Below are 21,360 nucleotides of genomic sequence, written 5' to 3'. Positions count from 1 at the left end.
TTTTCTGTATTTATAAATGATATTGATGATGGTATATCAAGCTTAATGTCCAAGTTTGCAGACAATACATAGGTTGGCAGGGTTGTCAAGGACACTACTGACACTATGCTGCTGCAACAGGATCTGGAAAGGTTGAGCAGATGGGCTGAGATGTGGCAAATGAAGTTTAACATTGACAAATGTAAAGTACTACACATGGGAAACAGCAACCCCAGAGCAACGTATCAACTCTGTGGTACTACACTGACAGTGGTAGAGAATGAAAGGGACTTGGGGGTGGTTGTGCAGGCAGATATGAAGTTCTCTGAGCAGTGCAGACAGGCTGCAAGAGTAGCTCATGGAGTATTGTCAATGATATACAGGAATTTTTCCAGCAGGGATAAGGAGGTGATTATTCCCTTGTATAAGGCAATGGTCAGGCCACACCTGGAGTACTGTAGACAGGTCTGGAGGCCTCATTTGAAGAAGGATGAAGAGCTGCTGGAACGGAGAAGGTCAACAAGATTAGTGAATGGAACAAAGGGGTGCTCTTACGAAGAAAGGCTTAAGTTTTGCAAATTACAGTGTCTGGAGAGTAGGCACCAGCGAGGTGATCTGATAGAGGTGTATAAAGCCTTGAATGGTTTGAGCATGATCAATGCTGATGGGATTCTTCCTCTAGCTCAGAATAATCACCTGAGAGGGCATAAATTGAAATTGAGGAAAGACAGATGTAGGATTGACGTGCGGAAGTTTGCCTTTAGCCAGCGGGTGGTTGGTTGGTGGAACAGACTTCCATCCCTTGTAGTGGAGGTTGATAGCCTAAATAAGTTTAACGCTCAGCTGGACAGGTATTTTGAACGAACAGAGGGGTGAAGTGGCAGTGGTTTTTTTTTTTTTTGGCTGATGCTGCATAAGCTTGCTTTCTTGCATCAAATGCCTCTACTAATGCTAAAGCTAATGTTTTAATGATAGATAGTAGGAGTGGGGGCACTTTGAACAGAATTGCACAGCGGAGGGAGGGGGAAGTCTGGCGACTTCCCCCTCCCTCCCCACCCCAAAACACTTTGAACAGAATTTCACAGCGGGTGGTCTGGCGACTTCCCCCCCTCCCTCACCCCAAAACACCTTGAACAGATTTTCAGTGGGTGGTCCGTCGACCCAACCGCGCTACTAGGTGGCGCTGCCATCGGAACACTTTGAACAGAATTTCACAGCGGGTGGTCTTCCTCCCTTCCCCCACTTCCGTCATCAGGTGGCGCTGTCATCGAAAAACCTTCAACAATACTTACGGGGTGGTCTTCCACCCTCCCCCACATCTCTGTCGCCAGGTGGCGCTGCCATCGAAAAACGTTTAACCTAGCTGACCAAGGGCATTATTCGGCCCACACCATCCCCGCACACAGATGTTGAATCTTTGATTGTGATGACATCACCAATCACGTGAATCCTTCCCATGATAATGTTATTTTAAGGCAATAAATTAATTAGTGCTATTCGTGAACAAATCAAAAGGTATTATTTGAACATATTTAAAGTATTCATGACAGATATTTTTTACCAGTGGTATTATTGGAACATAATTAAGGTATTCATGAAGAAATCAATGGTATTTTGTGATTTGAAAGTGATTTTCAATATAATTTTTAATGAAGACAGATTTTAACGGATGACCTTTGTTTTGAATACTGAACTACAGTTGCTTTTGAATAGATTTGAATAAATTTGTACATGAACATCCTCGTGAATATTGTTGTTTGCCGTACAACGATCAGTCAAATTCATTCATGGCAAGATTTCACTGGTTCTCTTTATTTCGAACACAGTTATGATTTGATTAGTGTTATTACTTGAATGCAGTTAAGTGTTTTTTCATAATTATAAAGTTCGAAATTAATTTTAAATGGTTGAAGTTTAAGGGGAAATTTAAAAAGTTAAAATAAATTTACCACAAGTTGTGTGAAAATTACAAGGTAAACATCGTAACTCCCAAGCTATATAACATTCTTATTATTCTGGTTAAAATTCTAAAATCTTCATTGCAGACATGGGTTAAACGAGCTTTTATCGGAATTCTAAAGAGACCGCACAGGTCTTTACTAATAAAAAAAATCTCAGTTCAGATTGCATACTGTTATGAGAACAATCCATTTTTTGTTTTCCCGTATGAAGTTTTCAAGCATAGTTCCAGAAAGTGTTCAGCATTTACAGTATGGAAAAAATTGAGCTCCATAAAAATAGACCGGTGATGCTAAGTTTAAGTACTTAGCAATTAAATTTAACTTATCTACATAGTTTTCCACTCACCTAGTTTTATTAGAGTTCACATTTTGTCTTTCCAGTGAGCGAAATTTTTACACACACACATAGCTGAACGAGAATGGTTTGCATTTGAAATTGTATGTTACCCAGAGCCACAATCCTTGGCACGTTGTCTTCCTTTTGCTGCGAATATTTTATCAATTCAGGACGTTTCTTCTCCACTTTAATAACAACAACACAAGAATCTGAATGGAGGGTTGAAAAATTCACAAAAGCAACACGAGCAATCCATTTGAAGATACAGAAATTATAATGACACCAACCCCACGGCTAAAGGCAACTGAAATGGTATAATTATCACATGGGAGTTTAACCAATCATAAACCAGCTTTGCACGATAACAAGCAAAAAATTAAGTGACATCCACAATATTTTTTCAAAAATGTTTCCAACATTTGTGCGAAACGTAATCTGTATACTGATATGTCCATAAGCCTGGAAAACGTAAAATAGGTAGAACTGAGAAAAACCCCCAAAACAGCAGTGCCATAAAATTCCGTTTATATCATAATCCTTTGGTTTAATTCCAGTAACACAATTCCCAATTAAAGAACATAGTTTTTACATAATTGTAACATGTCTCTGTAACCAATAGAAAATACTGTAATTGGATGTCTATATGAACGCAATAATATTTATTGTGATCCTGCGATTGTGTTTTTCCCAAAACACTAAGACGTTAGTATGAACTTATTTTCTCTCTCAATAATAGTACTAAGACACAGATAAAATTCACAAAAGAATAAAAACTTATTTCTCTATCAATAATAATGTTAAGGAACCACAAAGACACAGATAAAAGTTACAAAAGAATATTCTATTTTATTCTTAAAAAAACTAAAGAAAGATACAAAATACTTACAACTAATGATTCTCTAATCTAAATAAATTAAGCTACTGTAACCACCATCTGTTGTTAAAGCATCGTTACTCCGATCGTGCCAGATGATGGGCACGGTGGAAAAACCGCTCTCGTCAACGGCATAGGAATTCCGAGGACCACCAACGTTTACATTGTCTTCTTCTTCTTCATACTCCCTGACAATAATTATGTCCGGTGAATGAACCTCACGATCAACGTATGCCGATCCTATTGACACTTCCGATGCCGACCGTGAGGAGTTGGATGCGGATATATCACCATCGTATGAAAGATGCAAACTTGCAGAGGTTGAAAATTTCATAGACACTTCCCATGAACAGAGGCTATCATCCAGCGATAGAGATGAATTGGTGTAATAGATACAGGACAGCTCCGTACTAATGGGAGTTGAGCTCAGTGTTTTTGGAAAATATGTCGAGCCGTTCCAGTCAAAGGTCTCACAACAGTCAGCAACTTCCAAAAGGTCTACGTCGTTGCAGGAAACCCACGGGTCACAACACTCTGAACTTTTATCATAACAGACACCTGACCCTGAACACATGCACAAACTGTACCTACACAACATTGTAAGGACGGAAAAAACGTGAGAGTAGCATGCAGAAATAAACACAAAACTAGCCCCCTTTTAAACTCAAGCAGATTCAAATGTTAACCCAATACAACCAATCAGATTGGTAGGAAAAGCTGAAAAATTTAACCAATGAGATGCGTTCATGAACGTGAGTACGCGCCCGCGTGTACGTACGTACCGGAATCATCGTATATAATACTGTTGCTAAAAACAACTTATTAGTTAACGTGCTCCTTTTTACATAATTTGTTAACACACATTTTGTTGGATCTGTGAACTGCAAAGATTTAGAACATATTTTTCTGATATAATTTAAAACTTCATAAATGAACGTTCTGTTATGGTAATAGAAACGAGAAAATACATATACACCTAAAAATTAAGATTTTCTAATTTTCACAACCTATTTGTAGGTGTCAAATGTATATTTTAGCCGTTAGGGGATAGCACAGCTTGGAACTTCAAAAGGTTTACGAAAGATAGCCTTTGTTTGTCCATAAGATCTTCACTGAAAATGGGGAAGTTTGAGAAAATCACATGTCACCTTTAGATATTTTGCGTGTCCAACCGGAAAATTTGTCCCGTTAATCGAACTTTTTGTGGCAGTTTCGCTTTCGAGATAGAGAAATTGTCCTTAAACGATTTCGCCCACCTTTCAATCCAACCCTCAGGTTTTTTTATGCATCCCAACTCAAAAAATTACCCAAAACGACTGTAAAACGGTCCGCAACAGACTCGTTGGAATTATTGAAATTATGAAAAATAAATATCGTAAAGATACATTGACTGGTAGTTTAAAATCAACACTTGTTGACAAGCTGATGGAGGGGAAAAAATAACATTCAATCTCAGCAACTGCGAATGGATCCAAAACAGTTAAAAGCTGAGATTTTTAATAAATCTTCAGTTATCCATCAACACTTTGTAACCTTTTCAAAACAAACGTGAAAAAATCAACTTAAAATTCTTAACTTTAAGCATTTTCCGTATACTATAAGATAAATTTGAACCTGAACAGCTCATTCAAATCATAAAAAACATCCCGTAAAAATAGCGTAAAACTCCAACAAATACAGCCAAACCTCGGAAAATCTAAGAAAAAATTATGTAAAAAATCTTAATAAAATGTGTTTTAATAAATTTTCAGTTATCCATCAACACTGTAACCTTTTCAAAAGGTTGAAACGTGAAAAAAATCAACTTAAAATTCTTAATTTTAACCATTTTCCGTGTACTATACTATAAGATAAATTTGAACCTGAACAGCTCATTCAAATCATAAAAAACATCCCCGAATAGCGTAAAACTCAAACAAATACACCCAAACCTCGGAAAATCTAAGAAAAATTATGTAAAAAATCTTAATGAAATGTTTTTCAACATTTATTTAAGATTGAGACCCCCCCCCCACCCACACAAGAGGATTACGGTGTCCCAGCAGATTAAAGCCTCACGATTCAAAAATATATAGAGCGTCATCACCAACTCATGGGGATTAATAATGATTATAACGTTCTTGGGTTTTTTCCTCAGAATTCCAATAAGCTTACACATTAACATGAAAAAAACAACGGAAACTGTGTACAAGTAATTAATGGACCCTTTAAAATTAGAGAAAATGATCAGAAAGAGAAAAAATCGGCATTTTCCTCCATGTACCCAAGGAATGTGTTTGTGAGATTTTTAATTAAAATTTGCTTACACATCACAACATTTTTGTGCTGTCAAAAAATGAAATTCATTCATCACAGTAAAAATCAGTGTGGAAACACACAAAACACTGTCAAGAGACAGAAATATAAGAAAATTAAGTAAAAATCTTAAATAATACAGCTTCAACATTTATTCAACCCTCAGACCCCAGCCACAACTTCACAGGTTCTTAACAACCCCCCTCAAAACGATTATGGTGTTAAGACACGCCTAAGGTTAAAAAAATATTAACCATTATCATTGAAATAATCACATTTTAGATCTTTTGTGTTTCCAGGAATTCCATCATCACTCAAAATTTCAGAAGTTACACATTTGGAATCAAGGGAACATATTAGAATTAGTGAAAAATAATAGGATTTTTTCAAATAAAAAAGCGTTTTTTGTCTTATTTACAATCAAAAGTTGAAAATTTGCATGTGTGCGACATATAGACAAATAACTTTGCTGGTTTTTACCAAGCAAAACAGTAAAAAGATTATATTTTTAATAATAAAAAAAGACTTTTCAAAGTACTCTGAACAGTTGAAATGTTAACAATTTTTGGATCTGTTGTTGCAGCAGAAACATGAATATACACACACCACACTGTAAAATTAACAATGACAACAGAAACTATACTTTTATGAATCTATCGGTATAACAACTGATGAATTTTCATATGCACACACTCATACAAAAGATGAGCAAAAGTAATTTGAGACAAAAATCTTGATTTAACAAAGCTAGACAAAAAACAACATACTAGATGAGGGCAAAACACCATACATGTGTTCATACAATTCTAAACTACCATATTTAAAGTGCATGTTATAATAAGAAAAACCAGCAGTGTGTTACAATAGGAAAACTCACCACAAATTTCCAGAAACATAAGTAATTTTGAATCTCAAAGCAAACAAGAGTTCCGAAACCATGGTAATAGCAGTAATAATCACCCCCGTTACAATCATCCTTATTCATGTATCAGCAGACACCGTGTTTATTATGTAATTCGTCATTTACCAATGTAACCGCCTTACTTTATATTTGAAACTTTCGAAGCAAACACATGAAAATTTATGATAATTTTAACCGAAAGCGTATACATTTGAATCGTCACACATTTAATTTCATTATTTCGACTGAAATTAGCCGATTTCTGCCGAAGGCAATTAGGCTAACACACGCTGTGCATGCTATTTTCACTTCACGTTGAACCAAAATAAACCTGAAAAATAAAAAAAAAACAGCTGCAGATCACCGGCTATTTTACACACGCTAAGACCGAACAACACCAACCTAAGTCAAAGATAGGGTGCATAAGGAACAAACTTAAAACGGGAAAATTACACCCACTAACAATGCTCCTTTGCGACAAGCTTAAGAATTTTCATTTAACCCTGATCACTGTGGGACCACAAAATAGCTTTTTTATTAAATAAAATAAAATAGCTCGTTTGCGACGAGCTATTTTAAGAATAAAATAGAATATTCTTTTGTAACTTTTATCTGTGTCTTTGTGGTTCCTTAACATTATTATTGATAGAGAAATAAGTTTTTATTCTTTTGTGAATTTTATCTGTGTCTTAGTACTATTATTGAGAGAGAAAATAAGTTCATACTAACGTCTTAGTGTTTTGGGAAAAACACAATCGCAGGATCACAATAAATATTATTGCGTTCATATAGACATCCAATTACAGTATTTTCTATTGGTTACAGAGACATGTTACAATTATGTAAAAACTGTTCTTTAATTGGGAATTGTGTTACTGGAATTAAACCAAAGGATTATGATATAAACGGAATTTTATGGCACTGCTGTTTTGGGGGTTTTTCTCAGTTCTACCTATTTTACATTTTCCAGGCTTATGGACATATCAGTATACAGATTACGTTTCGCACAAATGTTGGAAACATTTTTGAAAAAATATTGTGGATGTCACTTAATTTTTTGCTTGTTATCGTGCAAAGCTGGTTTATGATTGGTTAAACTCCCATGTGATAATTATACCATTTCAGTTGCCTTTAGCCGTGGGGTTGGTGTCATTACAATTTCTGTATCTTCAAATGGATTGCTCGTGTTGCTTTTGTGAATTTTTCAACCCTCCATTCAGATTCTTGTGTTGTTGTTATTAAAGTGGAGAAGAAACGTCCTGAATTGATAAAATATTCGCAGCAAAAGGAAGACAACGTGCCAAGGATTGTGGCTCTGGGTAACATACAATTTCAAATGCAAACCATTTTTGTTCAGCTATGTGTGCGTGTGTAAAAATTTCGCTCACTGGAAAGACAAAATGTGAACTCTAATAAAACTAGGTGAGTGGAAAACTATGTAGATAAGTTAAATTTAATTGCTAAGTACTTAAACTTAGCATCACCGGTCTATTTTTGTGGAGCTCAATTTTTTCCATACTGTAAATGCTGAACACTTTCTGGAACTATGCTTGAAAACTTCATACGGGAAAACAAAAAATGGATTGTTCTCATAACAGTATGCAATCTGAACTGAGATTTTTTTTATTAGTAAAGACCTGTGCGGTCTCTTTAGAATTCCGATAAAAGCTCGTTTAACCCATGTCTGCAATGAAGATTTTAGAATTTTAACCAGAATAATAAGAATGTTATATAGCTTGGGAGTTACGATGTTTACCTTGTAATTTTCACACAACTTGTGGTAAATTTATTTTAACTTTTTAAATTTCCCCTTAAACTTCAACCATTTAAAATTAATTTCGAACTTTATAATTATGAAAAAACACTTAACTGCATTCAAGTAATAACACTAATCAAATCATAACTGTGTTCGAAATAAAGAGAACCAGTGAAATCTTGCCATGAATGAATTTGACTGCTCGTTGTACGGCAAACAACAATATTCACGAGGATGTTCATGTACAAATTTATTCAAATCTATTCGAAAGAAACTGTAGTTCAGTATTCAAAACAAAGGTCATCCGTTAAAATCTGTCTTCATTAAAAATTATATTGAAAATCACTTTCAAATCACAAAATACCATTGATTTCTTCATGAATACCTTAATTATGTTCCAATAATACCATTGATTTGTACATGAATACTTTAAAAAATACCATTGGTTAAAAATATCGGTCATGAATACTTTAAATATGTTCAAATAATACCTTTTGATTTGTTCACGAATAGCACTAATTAATTTATTGCCTTAAAATAACATTATCATGGGAAGGATTCACGTGATTGGTGATGTCATCACAATCAAAGATTCAACATCTGTGTGCGGGGATGGTGAAGGCCGAATAATGCCCTTGGTCAGCTAGGTTAAAAGTTTTTCGATGGCAGCGCCACCTGGTGACAGATGTGGGGGAGGGTGGAAGACCATCCCGTAAGTATTGTTGAAAGTTTTTCGATGACAGCGCCACCTGATGACGGAAGTGGGGGAAGGGAGGAAGACCACCGGCTGTGAAATTCTGTTCAAAGTGTTTCGATGGCAGCGCCACCTAGTGGCGCGGTTGGGTCGACGGACCACCCACTGACAAAATCTGTTCAAAGTGTTTTGGGGTGGGGGAAAGTCTCCAGACCACCCGTTGTGAAATTCTGTTCAAAGTGTTTTGGGGTGGGGGATGGAGGGGGAAGTCGCCAGACCACCTGCTGTGCAATTCTGTTCAAAGTGACCCCAACTCCTACTATAGATAATTGAATTATATGAGCAACTCTGAATATGTTTTAATGATAGATAATTGAGTTATGTGAACAACTCTGAATATGCTGTTTGTATTGATGAAGAATTGTTGGTTTATCTGAAAGACTAATCACAAATAGACTTTAGAAAACTTAAGATTGGTCTTCAGTATATTGTAACAGAATGGTGAGAGCACAGAGAATATAATGATGAAAGAAGCATATTGATTGTTAATATATGAAACAGAATTGTATCCAGGAGTAAATGAAATAAGTATGGTAAATGTGTATAAGCGTTAGGAGTTAGTTAGGGCAAGAAGAATGAATCAAGTGTTTTCATATAATGGTCAACTCAGATTTGCTAGTGAAGGGAAACAGGAATAAGAATAATTTATGCAAGGTATCCTTGATTTAACTTTGTATGTCATATTACATGTTTTTTAATTCAATTGTATATTATGTTGTGTATATATATATGTAAAACTTTGTTTATTAATTTGTGAGTTTGTTATTCCTGAACACTCAGCCTTTCCGAAGGGAATTATACATAATTGAGAAGTTCCCTTGAATCTGGAATTCTCCTGTGAAGCAGAGTCAGATGTGTAAGTGGGGGTGTAAGAAATAGAGGTCTATATAGTTATAAGGGAACAGAACAAATAAGGAATATTTAATAAAGAATTATTATTATTAAAATTCAAAATAAAATTAAAGAAGAGTAAAAAGAGGTCTATATATAAAGAAACACCACTTTTATTTCCCCCCCCCCCCACACACAGGACAGGTGGGGTGGTGGGTGCGCGCTGAATAAGCTTGTTTCGTTTGCCACTACTAATACTGATTTCAGATTTTTAATGAATTATAACTATCGGTGGTTGTGTTCAGCAACCATAAGATTTATTCTGTCAGCTTCTACAAAAAATATGCAACTTTCTGTTTATTTCACAGGCCCAAAGAAATTTTAGTGTTCAACATTACATCCGGAACACTGAATAAAGTGACATGGCATGATTATTTTATGGAGAGTAAACCATTCGTTATGTTATATCCAAGTTCCGAAATCTTCCGTTACCCTGGTGGAAACATCACAAAAGTACGTTTTATAAATACTATATGCAAGCTGATTGATCACTATATTCCTGCTTTAATAGCTGATGTAGCGACTGCCATGACAGGAAAAAAGCCCAGGTGAGTTATTTATTTGAGTTGCATTTTCAGATTAATGATAAACCTTAAAAAAAAGAGAGAGAAAAAAAAAAAAGCCTGAATGACTTGTTTGTTACTTTATGTAAATCGTAGGTCATTAGGAATATCACCTTATTATCGTGTAAGAGTTCCATTCCCCTCCTCTTTTTTCTTTATTATCCAGAATTCTCAGTTTGCTAACCTACTTTATAAATTAGTCACTTGAGGTAATTTTTACAAGTACGGTATTCTATGGCCAGCAGTATTTAAACTGTCATAGGTAAAGGTTATCATAGCGCATACCTATATGTTTTAACGATGGGATGGCGAACGATTCAATAAACTCAGATCGAAATGCTCAGTAAACGTTTCACAAATCAGTGCCATTTCATTTTAAATTGTAGTCTTACTGCAATTCTACGCTAAACCCTACACTCTGTGTGCAGAATAAGTTTACTTTCGTTTTGTATATAGGTTCGATTCTAGTCAGTTCTCGAAATATAGGTAATTTCAATCGAGGCTGTATTTAGCCGATCTCAGGTGGAGGACGTAGGATTTCTCCTCGAGTTATTCTCGGTTTTACAGCTCGCATAACTGCAACCACACACTTCTAAAAACAGACTTGCTCATACAATATACTAAAGAACGTATGCTTTGGTTCGCTCGTAACCGTGAACGAATGTCCATAACCGAAAAATATATTTTATATTTAAAAAAAAAAAAAAAATAATAAATATATATAAGGTCCTTTTTTAATGCATAACTGTTTTGATGGAGCAACAACAAAAAAGTGAACATTCACTAAAAATATTTTAAATTACAGAATTTCAAAACTAATGGAATAATTCAAAGGTACTATGGAATGATTTTAAAGTAGTTAAAATTAACATTTGGAAGAATAATGTCCAAGTTGAAATGCCTGCACGTGTTGGCTTGCATGAAAAGGTTTTACCTATAGTTTGTCAACACATTTTCTCCCAGTCTCTCTGGACATTGTACAATGTCGATTGCATTGCCCAGGAACATCCAACGTCGAAAGAAAGTCGTTTGTCTAGGTCACCATGTCGATCCCCCTTCGTGATTTAGTCTGGTACGTGATTGGGAAACAACGTTAAGGGCATTTAGTGCATCGATTCTAGTTGTAAGTAGTTTTGCCAGTTTTCTAGATGCTCACTCTCCACGGCTTCCCAGTCACGACTGGCATAAATGGTGCTCCTTAAGGTTGAAAGCAGTGCCAGATTAAGGTATGGGCTAGCAGGGCCTTTGTTCGGGCACCATTCTTTAAGGGGGCGGCAAAAACAGAAGAACAATGAGGCAAAAAATATATATCTTTAGTAAAGGGCGCCGAAAAATAATTCTTCCCCGAGGCGCGGAAATATTTTAGTCCAGCACTGGTTGGAAGCGTACTATAACAGATTGGGGGGGGAAATCAAGCATGAATGGATAACGCATCTCAAAATATTCTTTTACCATTCTTAAATCGTAAACGTCAATTTCTTGTTTCGTTCCCAAGAGTATTCCCAGATCTTTGTGGCGTTTTATTTTGTTAATGATGGCTCATCCTTCAAAGTATGGGTTAATTTATTGCATCATGTTCTTTTTTTTTTTTTTTGTGAAGATGAGCTGAGTCGTTTTTGAGTCTCGTTGACCAGCTTAAAAGACGCGGAAAACGAGGAGAAATTAGATGGTCTTCATTGGAGAAGGAGTAATGTAAATTCAAAATAAAGGTGTAATCTGAGTCTCATGGCTGGGAGCCGATTGCTATCAGGCAGTTCCTTTTGCAAGGAATCAGACTTTCGAGCCCAGTGGTTACCAGCTGGAGTGTTTGAAACTTTCACCCCGTGTAGAAATGAGATTCATTTTCTCATCGATGAAGTTACTTTTTGGCTGTATTTTGTCCCCAGATACCAGTCCCTGGGAATTAGTCCCTCACTAAAATCAGCGTCCTGGCCAATGGAAGCATGGTGAAGGTGTAGGAAGAAGAACCTATATATTCGGGTGAGAGACAAGGGAAGGAGAGAAAAGAAAGGCGGAACCCATTTTTCCTGACTGATCGCCGGTTTCTTGATCACTCTCTCACCGCACTTGCTTTGTTCTGAGATTTGAGAATCTTCCTGCCGACAGAGTCTTTCCTACAGATTAAAGAGGTTCGATTCTGCTGTTTCCCTGGCGTATCGCTACCCAAAGACTTCCTTGCTGAAGCTACCGGAAGAGCGTGATATGAAGAAAGGTGCAGACATTGAGACAGTTAACGGTTGGACCAAGACAGTGACTTTACTGGTAAGTCCCACATATTTCTACCCTAATTGTGTAGTATAGAAGGGGAGGTATTAATGAGAATATTAGACATCCATAACTCTCTCCTAACTTGATAAAGCCCAATAAGAAGCATCCCTCCTCGTTAAGAACATTTACCGATGTAATATTACTAATACAATACCTTACTAATTAGAGTGTAACATAAAAAGTAAATCCATTAGCATTAATGTGATTCCTTAAACCCAGACTGTTATATGGACACTCAACTCGCTCATCATCGACATCGACCTGTGGACTATAGACAAGGCATATCGCTATGGCATCTTGTAATATCTTGCGGTTTGTAAAGGACACTTATGTAAGTGCCGATCTTAGTAAGTTAACCGATGTCATTTCATGTTCTGCTCAATTTGCAGTCCTTTTTCGCTGTAATTAATACTTCATTTTTACATTTTGATTATCATCTTTGCTTTGATCTATTAATTATTATTTAGTTATTATTTTATTTATTTATTTATTTTTTTTATAAATCAAAATCACTTGTATAAACAACTAATTGTAAGATTCCTCTGGCTTTCTGTGAAAGGAATCACTATTGTATAAAATTTATGTTAATAAAGAATCTTATTATATATTGATGCGGTACAGTGCATATACATATATTTGCACCTATACACTTTTAAGACGAGAAGATCCCGGAATGCAGATAATACATAGACTTATTATGCTCTCTTTACTACATGAAGAACGCTAACATATTTGCATACATGTACCATTAGCTTTAGAAGCATATTGTAACTTTTTTTTCTCTCTTTTAGTACGAGTAAGAAGACATTGTGTATCCCGTATCTATTATGTATCTGTGTTAAATTAAAATAGAATAAATTGTTTTTAAGTATCTTTGCCTCTGACCCATCCTCTTGCTACACGTTATCCTTAGTAAAAGATCTATAGTAAAGAGAGCATAATAAGTCTATGTATTATCTGCATTCCGGGATCTGACATAATATATGCACGCTTATAAGAGGATTTCAGAGTGAGTTAGTCACAACGCATGATCCAAGTCACAAATTCTCATCACGACGATCAGTAGAATTTTAGGACATACGAGGTCAAATGTGCAATCATAGAGCCACTAGACAGTCACCTACGTATGTAGGCGTTTTCTGGAACATCATTTATTAAAATGTATTAATAGCCAAACCCGCCCATGAACCTAGGCAATGCACAAAGCACCTTAGGTAACACTGATAGTTAAAAGGGCTTACCCTTGCATAACATTGATGGTCAGATTATGACCCGCATTGCAGTGCCAAGACCATGCATTTGTGTTTGGGCACATTTGTTTGTTTGTTTTTGGCCAACTCCATCTTTTGGTTATAGCTATATATATAACCATATAAAAAACGTTTTGGATTCTCATTCCATGTCAAGGAAATGGTGCTTTGCAATCTAATGCACTCGCCTTCCGCACAACCCTGCAGGATTTACACTTTGAAGCATAAATTTCCTGAAAGCTTGTTATAGTCACGTATAATTTAAGAGGACCATTGATTGCAAAACTGGATGGATAATTCTAACCATTCTAACCTAACCATTCATTCTACCAAATATTCCTGAATAAACCTTTATTCAAGAATATTTGAATCGCTTATATCTACATTTATTTCACGGACCGTTACACACAATATCACCAGGGGCTCCCATCTGGTGAAGATGGGCTTGGCACACCCAGTATCCTGAGCTGGATATCACCATTCTTCTCTTTCTTGGTGATTCTCTTCTACTTCTCTCTCTCTCGGTAATTCAGAATTTTTTTTTTTTGCCTGGTGCTTCAGGCTTCCTTGCACTATATGGCTAATAATAATAATCCCCAAAGAAGTAATTCTTTTCTATTACGTTTACATGATTCCCCAGTCCTTCCAGAATATCCATTAAAAAAAGGTAAAGTGCAGCCATTATCAACCCACTGCAGGATGGAAGCCTCCTCAACAATTCATGCTGAGGGAAATGGACCATAATCTGCCACGCTGGTCCAGTGCGGGTTGGCAGGTCGACCGTATTCAGCAGTCAGGGGCTTGAAACCCGGTCTACTCAAGGAGTGTGTGCTACTGCACTCCCGCTCCTGACCACTCGGTATATCCATTAGACCATAGCTATCACCGCTCCATTTTTTATCAGAGGACTCTCTCAAGAAAACAATCCCAGGACACCGCAAACCTATTATTTAAACCAGAGCGTTTCAACTTTTTTGAGAATAATCCTTTTTCAAACCCAAAGGTTGGGGTAACATAACCAACAGCGGCAAATTTAATCATAAGCGTGGCAAGCAACGCTTAGGGCACAGAATTTAGGGACTACTGAAATTGGAAGATATTCCATCTAAGGTCTAGTTCTAAGAAAAGTTCTTGGCATGCGTTCATTAGATTTGAATGTATTCCAAAAGTTAATTTATTTATGTAAAGTGAATTAGTGAGAGCATTGGATTTTGATAATTATATCCCATTCACTCTTATCTCTTCATACAAAAGCACTTCCTTAATAAATAAATAAATTTTCTGTTTATACTCCGGGATGATCAAACGGTCAGAGGAGTTCACAAGATAAATAGAATACAAGAAACAGCACCGTATTCAGTAGTCACGGGCTTGAACCCCGGTCACTCAAGGCACGTGTACTTATGCACCCGCGCGCCTGACCACTAGGCTACAGCGGCGGTGATGGCGACAATCTTTTTGGGATTTCAAAAGAATAATAGCGGACTGGTCCAAATTGAAACGGAAGTATAACCCAATACGTAAAGTACGAGATGATGTCAAGTTTAAAAGGAAAGGAACTCTAACAATCCTGTTTCATCAAGACCATGCTCCCACGTATATGAGCAATCGTAGTGAAATGCATCAGTATAGGCATTCATCTTATTCATCAGATCTGACCCCGTCAGGCACCTTTTGTTTATTAAACTCAATTTTCTCTTGGCTATATAAAAGATTTAAAAAAAAAAAATCGCTGAAGCGCGAGCGCATAACTTTTGAGTTGACCATTGAAAAATAACACTCACTGATGCGAACCTACTGCTTCACAGTAAGGTTGCGAACTTTTCAGTGCTTTCTCATATGTCCTAACTTCTGTCACAAAGAATGGTCCACACAATGGTGGTTTCAGAAGTGCAGTGAGCTTATATGCAGCTCAGAACAGGAGAGACTGCTTTCACAGGGACGGGATACACTTGGGGATACAAAAATATTTGCTGATGCTATCAAACCAGTGTTAGGTGTGTCAGAAAACTGCTAGCTTCGGAAGATACTGTAAGATTTGAAATCTTCCAAAAATAATTTTTTTTTAATAAAGACTTTGGAAGTTAGTTTTCCTTTTGGATCCTGTTGCTAGTGAATAAGAAAGTAATGTCGTCTGAGTTCAATAATAACAATTTTTCAACATGGAATATAAATTTAATGAGTAGTAAGTAATAAAAGCAGAGCCATTAGCCATCTACTTCCGTTAGCAGGGAAACTATTGTAAAGCAGCATGGGTCCAACAACAACAGACAAATTAAGCTTTATGCGGGGTCGAACCTAGTAGGTCGTCAACAGGAAGTGCGTTCTTAAAGAGCACACAAGTTTCCAAAGATAGATGCTGTGGTCACTAATGTCATTTTTTGTGGTTTTGGAACGCTAGGGAGACAAGCCGTTATATTAGACGAGAAGAGTTGTTTTCTGGATGTTCGGCAAACATCAAAGGGCACACCGGATGGCAGCAGACCCAGCAGGTTGTAAAAAGGGGAGTATTGATCACGTGCTACTGGGCCGGCGGAATAAGAGTTTTCCAACAAATGGAATGACAAAATTTCCAAAAGGAGATATAAGATTGGAAGGAGTCACTGAGAATTGGCGTGGCGAAATCGGGAGTAAGATGAAGGAAAAAGGCAGTGAAAGGATGGTTTAGAACACAAAGTTAATTTTTTGTGGGGTGAGTGAACATGGTTTAGGGCACTAAGTTGAGATTTTTTTGTCGCTGTGAGTGAAAATAGTTTAGGGAGACACATAGTTGAGGTTTTGGTGGGTGCTAGTAAGAATGAGTTAGTCGGACACATAGTAGAGTTTCTTTGGGTCGGTGCTAGTAAGAATGGGTTAGTGGAGAAAAAAAAAGTTTTCTTTGAGTGAAGGAGTGGGTAGAGAGGAAGAGAGATGATTTTATTAAGAAAGTAAGTCGGGCAGTCCAGATGTGTAAAGAAGTGTACAAAAGTATAGGACAGTGTAGTACTGTAGCTTAGTGCAGCGTACTGGGAATCGAGCAGTAAAAGAAAAATGAGGGGGAAAGGAAGTGTCGATAGCAAGTGCCTGTGACAAGTAAGTGGACGAGGAGAAAGGGGAACATAGTCAATGTTGGCTCTTTGGAAAGTCTAGGAGTTGGAAAGAAAGAGTGAAAGATAAAACGAATCTCTCACAAGAAAAGAGTAGAATCAAATCTGCCGTTAAAGACCAAGATTCCTGAAATCTTGGAAAGCAAAGTACTGGTTCGGATGGAATTGGAACCCCGACCGACATGAGAGTAGCCATTCCGGAACAGGAGAAGTGCATCAAGCGGGCTGAATAAATGAAGCCGAAACCTACCTGGCAGCCTTGCTATGCCAAATTCTTCGAAAATAGGAAGATGCCAACCTAGACAGTGAAGATAGTCAGTACCTGACTGGAAAGACGAAAGATGACGCCCCACCGAATTCTACAAGTGAGCAGGACTTTAGAAATACCTAATGATAAAGATAGTTTAGAGAATAATCAGGAAGAAAAGACATTAAAAAAAGGGGGAAATTTATTAGATATAAGATATTTGGAATGTTGGATATATGATATATAGAAAGGAATAGGATGGAACTGATATTTCTTATTAATGTATTTAAATGAAGCAGTATTAAACATATGTAGAAAGGAATAGGATGGAATTGATGTTTCTTATTAAGGGAATTTAAATGATGCAGGATTAAATATATCTAGAAAGGAAAGGATTGATATCAGCTAGTATTGATTTTAACTGATGTATGATTATGATATATATATATATATATATGTATATATATATATATGTATATTTTAATTAATATGATAAATAAAAGTAAAGATGGCAGTTCGAAACTCCATTTATATATGCATTTGCCATATCCAGTTTATTTAACTCTCTGATGTTTTCTGTTTTTACTCTTTAATACTATCTTTTATATATTATATATATATATATATATATATATATATATACATACACACACGTGTAGGTGAGACTAAATCATGTTGTCTTATGTATGATTTAATTATTTTGGTTTTAATATACTCATGTAAATATGTATAATAAACTGATTTTTTTTATATACAACATTTGTGTGTCTTTTGTTGTTCTGAGCACAAGCCTATCAAGGGAATTAAATACACCGAAGAGATTTTCCCCTTGAACTTAGAATTTTCTGTGAAGTAATAGTCAGATGCTCAAGTGGGGAGTTATTCTAAAGGGGAACTAATCACAAGGGGATAGATAAAAATATATATAGAAAAAGGTATACAAATATAAAATATATGTAATAAATAAGCTTCATAAAATCCCCACCCCCCACAATACCCACTCTAACAGAGCAACAATAGCCGCAGGCAGAGGTGAGTGCGATCCTTGCACTGCTTCGATTAGAACGAGCAGCAGCCTTGAAAGCAAGGTGCTGGGAATTTCAAGGATAGCTGGAGTCATCACGAAACAAGTAAATACATACACGGGTTTTGCTAAGATAACAAAGAATAAGAATAGGGATGTCGACCGGGCTAGCCGGGTGGGTAAAGTGCCTGCCTGGCAACCCAAAGGTCGCGGGTTCGAATCCCGCCTCGGGCTTGGATCAAAGTACTGCAAAAACCTTGGGAGGTGCATTATGGCCACAGAAGCCGATGCGCCAACAACTACAAAAAAAAAAAAAAAAAAAATAGGGATACATGTATACATTGCATGTACACCAATGCTAAGGGTATAGTAAATGAATTTGAAGTTTTAGTCAAGGCATCAGATGAAGGTATTGTTAGGATATCAGACGTAGTGTCACTGAGATGTAAGAGATGCAGAATTTGAATATAGGGAGCACAATTTATACAGACTGGACAAATAGGCTAGGAGGGGGGGATTCTTCTCTTAAGAAGTATAAAATCTAAGGCGGTGCATCCAGTTGACATGGGTGGCCAGTGCAATGTTGAGTGACAAAAGCACTAGGAAAACAAAAACAAGCGTAGGAGTGTGTTATAGGCCAAATGACTCTAAGTACAATGAACAGTTGTAGAAAGAAATAGTGGGCCAGTAAATCAGAATGTCTTATAATTATGGATTTTAATTTTCCAGATATTAACTAGATCTTGTGGGTTGGTCACTGACTAGCAAATCATTTGTGGATTTACTGGATGACTATTTTCTACAACATGTGAGAAGCAACAAGAAGAGTAATACATTTGATCTGATTATTAACAGTAATTATTCATGCATTAAGAATCTGCAGATAAAAGAATCACTAGGTGAAAGTAATCAGTGTATTGAGTTGGGATTTACTTATAGATGTAAATACCATCAAGGTAAAGGGAGCGGTTTTACTTTCGTAAAGATGACTACAGCAGACAGTTTTTAAAACTATACTGCGGGAGAAACCGATGTTAACATTAGTAAATTCTAAATTTTGAAGCGTTAAAGGAATTAATTATAGAAGCTACTAAGCTTTCACACTAGCTAAGAAATAATTCAAGGTATGAAGGTGCAAAGTCCTAAATGGATCTCAGATGAATTGGGACTCGTGGCAGAGAAAAATAAAATGAATGTGTTGCATATAAATTATACGGCGACACAGAAGCCTATGATAGATAAAAACTAGTCAGTAATCAAGTCACGTGGGAGGTTAGGCAAAGGCAGATTACAAGAAATCTTTGGCAAATGATGCAAACAAAAAAAGCAGACTTTAGTTACGTAAACACTAGGAGCAAGGGATGAATCAAATTGGTTCAATCGATATCGATGTGCTACTGTTGATCTGCTCAGGTTGCTGACAAACTGAATGAGTATTTAGCATCTACATTCACACATGAGGAATTCTTTAGGGAAGGGGGATACCGGAAGTTTATCAACCTCTAATAGGGAGCTAAACGATTTTGTAATAACTGAGAGGAAAGTGGAGCCAGGTGGGCAGGGGCAGCAGTGCGTAACACACGCTTTTTGATTAGACCGGGGTTCGAGCCCGTGACCACCAAATACGGAGGATGCGGAAAGGTCAGGGAATGACCACCGCATATCCCCAGAGCAATATGGCCTTAGTTGCTAATGCTCCTAAAAAAAAAAAAAAAAAAAAAAAAAATAGGGATACATGTATACATTGCATGTACACCAATGCTAAGGGTATAGTAAATGAATTTGAAGTTTTAGTCAAGGCATCAGATGAAGGTATTGTTAGGATATCAGACGTAGTGTCACTGAGATGTAAGAGATGCAGAATTTGAATATAGGGAGCACAATTTATACAGACTGGACAAATAGGCTAGGAGGGGGGGATTCTTCTCTTAAGAAGTATAAAATCTAAGGCGGTGCATCCAGTTGACATGGGTGGCCAGTGCAATGTTGAGTGACAAAAGCACTAGGAAAACAAAAACAAGCGTAGGAGTGTGTTATAGGCCAAATGACTCTAAGTACAATGAACAGTTGTAGAAAGAAATAGTGGGCCAGTAAATCAGAATGTCTTATAATTATGGATTTTAATTTTCCAGATATTAACTAGATCTTGTGGGTTGGTCACTGACTAGCAAATCATTTGTGGATTTACTGGATGACTATTTTCTACAACATGTGAGAAGCAACAAGAAGAGTAATACATTTGATCTGATTATTAACAGTAATTATTCATGCATTAAGAATCTGCAGATAAAAGAATCACTAGGTGAAAGTAATCAGTGTATTGAGTTGGGATTTACTTATAGATGTAAATACCATCAAGGTAAAGGGAGCGGTTTTACTTTCGTAAAGATGACTACAGCAGACAGTTTTTAAAACTATACTGCGGGAGAAACCGATGTTAACATTAGTAAATTCTAAATTTTGAAGCGTTAAAGGAATTAATTATAGAAGCTACTAAGCTTTCACACTAGCTAAGAAATAATTCAAGGTATGAAGGTGCAAAGTCCTAAATGGATCTCAGATGAATTGGGACTCGTGGCAGAGAAAAATAAAATGAATGTGTTGCATATAAATTATACGGCGACACAGAAGCCTATGATAGATAAAAACTAGTCAGTAATCAAGTCACGTGGGAGGTTAGGCAAAGGCAGATTACAAGAAATCTTTGGCAAATGATGCAAACAAAAAAAGCAGACTTTAGTTACGTAAACACTAGGAGCAAGGGATGAATCAAATTGGTTCAATCGATATCGATGTGCTACTGTTGATCTGCTCAGGTTGCTGACAAACTGAATGAGTATTTAGCATCTACATTCACACATGAGGAATTCTTTAGGGAAGGGGGATACCGGAAGTTTATCAACCTCTAATAGGGAGCTAAACGATTTTGTAATAACTGAGAGGAAAGTGGAGCCAGGTGGGCAGGGGCAGCAGTGCGTAACACACGCTTTTTGATTAGACCGGGGTTCGAGCCCGTGACCACCAAATACGGAGGATGCGGAAAGGTCAGGGAATGACCACCGCATATCCCCAGAGCAATATGGCCTTAGTTGCTAATGCTCCTAAAAAAAAAAAAAAAAAAAAAAAAAAAAAGAAACGAAACCAAGGAAAGTGGAAGAGCAATTGTTGAAGTTA

The 21,360-nt window shown here is 36.6% G+C and overlaps 1 protein-coding gene across 2 annotated transcripts in view; it reads left to right on the top strand.

The window, feature by feature from the left end:
- Positions 1-21,360, top strand: part of LOC150077386 (fatty acyl-CoA reductase 1-like) — a 292,403-nt gene that overhangs the window by 226,004 nt on the left and 45,039 nt on the right. For both annotated transcript variants that reach the window (XM_090386667.1, XM_090386666.1), the window contains exon 11: positions 10,057-10,296. In XM_090386667.1, coding sequence (XP_090242793.1) covers positions 10,057-10,296 — 240 coding nt within the window. The remainder of the gene's footprint in view (positions 1-10,056; positions 10,297-21,360) is intronic.

This window comes from Mastigoproctus giganteus, chromosome 12, assembly GCF_048544385.1.
Source record: "Mastigoproctus giganteus isolate SK-2022 chromosome 12, ASM4854438v1, whole genome shotgun sequence".
Classification (NCBI taxonomy): Eukaryota; Metazoa; Arthropoda; class Arachnida; order Uropygi; family Thelyphonidae; genus Mastigoproctus; species Mastigoproctus giganteus.
The sequence above is the reverse complement of the archived record's forward strand: the minus strand, read 5'-3'. Positions and strand labels throughout refer to the sequence as shown.